Source organism: Dipodomys ordii, unplaced genomic scaffold, assembly GCF_000151885.1.
Source record: "Dipodomys ordii isolate 6190 unplaced genomic scaffold, Dord_2.0 Scaffold8, whole genome shotgun sequence".
Classification (NCBI taxonomy): domain Eukaryota; kingdom Metazoa; phylum Chordata; class Mammalia; order Rodentia; family Heteromyidae; genus Dipodomys; species Dipodomys ordii.
In genome coordinates, this window is record NW_012267224.1 from 18,577,972 (window position 1) to 18,584,024 (window position 6,053).

Genomic DNA, 6,053 nt, shown 5'->3' on the forward strand with positions numbered 1-6,053 from the left:
TGGAGGCTAAAGCAGTAGGATTGCACATTGGAGGCCAGTCTGGGCTACATAGTAAGACCCCCCTCCCTCCAAAAGAAGTTTGTTGAGCAGTTATTATACATCAGTCTGTGTTCTAAGCAACTTAGATATATTAATCCTCTTAATAAATACCTAAAGTACATATTACCATTATGATTTTCTTTTTCTGGGGGGGGGTTCCAGTCGTGGGGCCTAAACTCTGGGCCTGGGCACTGTCCCTCAGCTCTTCAGCTCAAGGCTAGCGCTCTACCACTTGAGACACAGCACCACTTCCGCTTTTTTTTTTCTGCTTATGTGGTGCTGAGGAATCAAACCCAGAGCCTCATGCATGCAAGGCAAGCGCTCTACCACTGAGCCACCTTCCCAGCCCCATGATGGTTTTCTTACATAAGAGAAAAATATGGCACAGAAAATTTTAGACAACTTTTCCAAGGTCCCCAACTGTATTTAAACTCAAGCACTCTGGCTGTAGAGGACAAATTATCAACATTCTGCCTCTTGTTAATATATGATACTTCAAATATTTAAAAGGTTAAGTTTATTAAAGGTCTTGTTATGTAGCCCAGGCTGGCCTTGAACTTATGATCCTCTTGACTCAGCCTCCCTAGGCAGGAACTACAGGCATATGCCATCATAACCCATCCTTGCTAAAGATTATTTGGAAGCTAGAGATTCTATATAACTTTTCATTTTTCCCCCTGTTTTCTCTTTTCATGCTGTTTAAGTTATTCTGCCTTTTTATCCTAAAATCTAAATGTAGTTTATGACAACATTATTTTCTGTTTCAGGCTTCTCTTTCTGTTTATCTTTTTCAAAACGTATAATTATTACCTATTTATTCTTCAAGAGAAACTTCTCAATAACTTTGTTGGACTAAAATTTGGGATTCGTTTGGGTTTTAACAGTGCATCAAATGTATCGATTACATTGCCAAGTGTTTTATAGCTTCCATCTAAAAAGTGTTGCATTCCTTCTTCCAATTCTTTTCCTCTAATCTGTAAGTCCATTTTTAGAATCTTCCGGAAACAACTCACAATTTACAAAGAGTGTGTTAGACGCTGTTGGGACTTTTACAGATGTCCAACATCTGCCGGTTTCTCATTAGTTATTATTGGTAGAAAGCCAGGCGATTGATTGACTTCTACCTAAAACCACTGTTCCTGAAACGTTGAAAAAAAGCAAAAACAACTACTCCCAAATTCTAGAAATAGAAAAAAAAAAAAGGTCATACACCTTATTCGAGAATGTTCATAACAGTCGGGAAAGACGTGCGCCCCAGACAAGCTACAAGAAAACCCTTCAAACCCTTGCGATTCCACTCAGGGGCTTTATCTGGTTCTTTTTTTTCTGTGTCTCTGTGTCTCTGTCTCTGTCTTTCTCTCTCTGTCTCTGTGTCTGTCTGTCTGTCTGTCTCTCTCTCTCTCTCACACACACACACACACACACAGATCCAGGAGAGATAGACCAAAAGGCATGGGTGACGGCCCTGGGGCCACCTCCCCGGAGTTACGTGGCTCTCCCCGCGGCGACCCACCCATCCCCTCGGCCGGGCCGGGCTAATCATTGACCGCGCTTTACAATCGCCAGCGTCGGTCGCGCTGCGATAAGACCGAGGACGGTGCGGCGGGCGGCGGAGGCACGCGCGGCCGGGCTGCGGTGGCCGGGGGTCCCCCCGTGGGGAGGAGGGGGGGCGCGGGAGGGGAGGAAATGAATGGATTTCCTTCGGCTCCCAGCCCAGAAGCCCACGCCGCAGGACAGCCATGTCCCGCGGGGCCCTGCGAGGCCCCGCCGTCACGCTGTGGGCGTGGATGGTGCTGCTGCGAGCCCCGGCCGGCGTCTCGGGAGACGGCTCGGAGGTCTGGTCCAGCCACCCGCGGGCGAGCCCGGTGAACGCCACCCAGCTGTTCCTCTATGACACGTTCCCCACCAACTTCTCGTGGGGCGTGGGCACCGCGGCGGTGCAGGTGGAAGGGAGCCGGCCGGAGGATGGGAAGGGCCCGTCCATCTGGGATGGCTTCCTGCGCGCACCCCGGCCCGGCGTCCCCGGCGGCGGCGCCCAGCCGTCCAGCGACAGTTACCTGTTTCTGGAGAAAGACTTGTGGGCGCTGGAGTTCCTCGGAGTGTCTCTGTATCAGTTTTCCATTTCCTGGCCCAGGCTCTTCCCCGATGGGACGGTCGCCGCCGTCAACGCGAAAGGTCTCCGGTACTACGAGCGGCTGCTGGATTCTCTCCGGCTCCGGCGCGTGGAGCCCGTGGTGACTCTGTACCACTGGGACCTGCCCCTGACCCTGCAGGAACGGTACGGGGGCTGGAAGAACGGCAGCATGGTGGACTTCTTCAACGACTACGCCACGTACTGTTTCCAGACCTTCGGGGACCGGGTCAAGTACTGGATCACAATTCACAACCCGTACCTGGTGGCGTGGCATGGCTACGGTACGGGGCTGCACGCTCCCGGAGAGAAGGGGGATCGAGCAGCCGTCTACGCGGTGGGTCACAACCTCATCAAGGTATGGGACAGCCGGCTTCTTCGCAGCTCCGAGGAGGGGTTAAAAAAGAGATACTCAGCAGGTGAAAACGGTGCTCTGTATTGAATCGCGCAGGTCGTTTCAAGTCAATCGGCCACGTGCTAGCCTCCACTTGTGTGTTTCTAGTTGGTCTTCTTCATCGATTAGTTGTGGGTGAATCCTATTCGTTTCACCCAAAGTGGCTTTTCTAACATCTACAGTTATCCAGTGGAATGGGAGAAGACGAGAATCCTTTCCTGTCCGGGTGGGAAACCAAACTTTTGGGCATGTAATGAGTGGAGCTGCTATTATTGTTGTTACTATTGCTATTCCTCGTGGTAGTCAGTGGAAGGAGAGATCAATGTTAGCTAACACATACCCAGGAAATATAAACATTGAAATGCATCTATTCCACAGTGAATCTCATGTGAGTTATATAGAAAAAAAAGAGATGAGATTAATTGTTCTGGGAGTTAAATTGAGTCAGTAATATAAAATTGAGAAGACTATGCTCTACTAAGCCATTTATTGGTTGATTGATTGATTGATTGATTGATTGTCAGTCATAGGGCTTGAACTCAGGGCCTGGGTGCTGTCTCTGAACTTTTTCATTCAGGGCTAGTGTTCTACCTCTTTGAGCCACAGCACCACTTCCATCTACTAAATTTTTTCAAGCAGCAAATTGCAAAAGCTAGAGTTGATGTTGGAAAATGGTGAACTCCTTTTAAAAAAAATAATTTCATGCACTGATACATTTGACCCTCCCTCATTCCAAACTTAAGAACCAGATCTGATCACCCCACTTTAAGGATGAGAAAACTGAAACTTAGTGAGAAGCAAATGTAACTGGGGTGAATGTGAGATTTGTAAAGAAAATATGATCAGACACTTTCTTTCTTAAAAAATCTTTTGAAGAGTAATCCTTCAAGAAAGTCAGTGAGGCTGACTACTGAAAGCAGGTGTAACGTCATTACTCTAAATACTTTAATTTTGAAAGTGAAAATGTCATTAATAGAATTTTTGTAATATGCTAGAGGAAGCAATTTAACTTTGAAGACTCAAATGTTAAATGTATAGAGATAGAAAAGATGGACAGAAACATAAAATGACTCTCAGCTAACATTTCCTCTTCTTTTTGGATTTTCTGTATTCTGATACATTTATACATAGTCTTATAGTTTCTGTTACATCTGTCCTCACAGGAAACAGATTATACCTTCATTATAAGGTCACATGTATATCTTTGAATAGAATTATATAGACTACATTTTTAATGTAGTGAATATACTGTAATGTTATGAAATGAGAACTTAAATGGGAGAAAATTTGTAACTGATTAACACCTATGGAGATTATATATATGTGGTAGAATAATATTCTTTTTATTTTTCTGTGCTGGTCCTGGGTCCTGAACTCAGGGCCTGGGTGCCATCCCTGAGCATTTTCTTCTTGTTGTTCAAGGCTAGCACTCTACTACTTGAGATGCAACTCCACACTAAGCTCTTTGGTGGTTAATTAAAGAGTCTCATGGAGTTTTCTTGCCTGGGCTAGCATCAAATCTTGATCCTAATAAAATTGAAAAGAATCTCAATCCTCAGATCTCAGCCCTCTGGTTAGCTAAGATTATAGGTGTGAGTCACCAGTACCCAGATGGATAACATCCTTTTATGGATACTAAAACCCTCCCTTAATTGTTAAAATAGACGGGCATGATGGCTCACACTTGTAATCCTAGCTACTAAAGAGGCTAAGATCTGAGAAATGTAGTTCAAAGCTAGCCCACACAGAAAAGTCCCCATGAGGCTCTTATCGCCAATTAATCACTCAAAACCAGAAGTGGAGTTGTGGCTCAAATGGTAGAGCACTAGCCTTGAGCACAAGAGCTTAGGGTGCCCAGACCCTGAGTTCAAACCCCATGACCGCCAAAAAACACAAAAAAACTGTTAAACCAATTCAATCCATGTAAAGTTAAAAACATCAGTTGTACCAAGATATATAAAGTTAAAAAGTTAAATCCCAGGGGCTGAGAATGTGGCTTAGAGGTAGAGTGCTTTCCTTACATGCACAAAGCCCTGGGTTCAATTCCCCAGTAACAGAAAAAGCAGGAAGTGGTACTGTGACTCAAGTGGTAGAGTGCTAGCATTGAGCAAAAACAAGCTCAGGAACAGTGCCCAGACCCTGAGTTCAAGCCCCAGGACTGGCAAAAAAAAAAAAAGTTAAATCCCTGTCCACCTAACAATATTAAACAACAACAACAATAAACTACTATTAATAATTTCTTACCTATATTTTTCAAAGTTTTCTATACAAATATATGCTATGTGTATATTTATTTAACCTTGCATTAGGGAAGATATTATAAATTGTAAGTTTCAGTTATCTAGGAAAATGCTAACAACTATAATTTTTATGAAAAATTGTTTTAGTGATTAATTTAAAGCCTTAAAAACTATTTCATAAAACTATAAAGAAAAGCCAAGTGCTGGTGACTCACACGTGTAATCCTAACTACTCAGGAGGCTGAGGTTTGAGGATCATGATTTGAAGCCAGCCCAATCAGGAAAGTCTATGAGACTCTAATCTCAGGAAAGTCTATGAGACTGTAATCTCCAATTGTCCACCAAAAAGCTGGAAGTGGAGCTATGAGGTTCAAGTGGTAGCATGCTAGCATTTAGCAAAAAAGGACAATGCTCAGGTCCCTGAGTTCAACCCCCAAGACATATACATGACAAAAGTTTTGAGTAACAAACAGATTATTGCATCAAACTTAACTTTAAAATGCTACATTTTCATATTTTCTATTTTTATATTGACATAACTATCAACACAACTTCAGCACTTTATGATAGTGACATAAATTGTCTTGATTTAAATTGAGGGATTTGGTTTTAACTAGTTGTGTTTTCCAAATAGTTTATTTTATCCCCATAAAATTTCTAAACCCTTAGTCAAATGTCCCTTGAAATTATTCAGAAAGTGAAAGACACCATATAACCCAGTGACCCATTACACCAGAGAGAAATCTTGCAGTTTGGTAGCCTGAGATAACCCAATTCCCATTTCTCAGTCCTTACTTTACCATTAAAAAAAAAAGATTAGTTATGTGCTATTTTATGTTGCCATAAAGTTATTTTCCCTTATTATGCTTTCCTGTAACCTAGAAGATATTTTAGCATGAGATTTAAGTCTCAAAACCTATAAAATTAAGTCTAACATGAATCTCAATTTTTAAAGGTTACAGACTATTTCCCAATTCCCAATTTCTGAACATATTTCATAGTGAATACTATAGCCCTTTTAGTTCTAGAATGATCTTGAAAACACCACATCAGTGTCTTGCTTTGGGAGAAACCAAAACAGTCTAGCAGGATACAAGACTGACTGGAATTACTGAAGGCTGGTGAACAGTCTACAACAAGAATTACTTTCCATCATCCCATCTTTCAATTGATGTTCTGCTCTGAAGAGTGTGTGTGTGTGTGTGTGTGTGTGTGTGTGTGTACACGCGCGTGCACGCGTGCGCTTCTG

General features: G+C 42.9%; 1 protein-coding gene across 1 annotated transcript in view; it reads left to right on the forward strand.

Annotated features, from left to right (window-relative positions):
- Positions 1-1,826: 1,826 nt before the first annotated feature.
- Klb (klotho beta) overlaps positions 1,827-6,053 on the forward strand; it is a 36,393-nt gene continuing 32,166 nt past the window's right edge. Inside the window, exon 1 of the mRNA XM_013008904.1 lies at positions 1,827-2,528. Within this exon, the coding sequence (XP_012864358.1) occupies positions 1,827-2,528 (702 nt within the window). The remainder of the gene's footprint in view (positions 2,529-6,053) is intronic.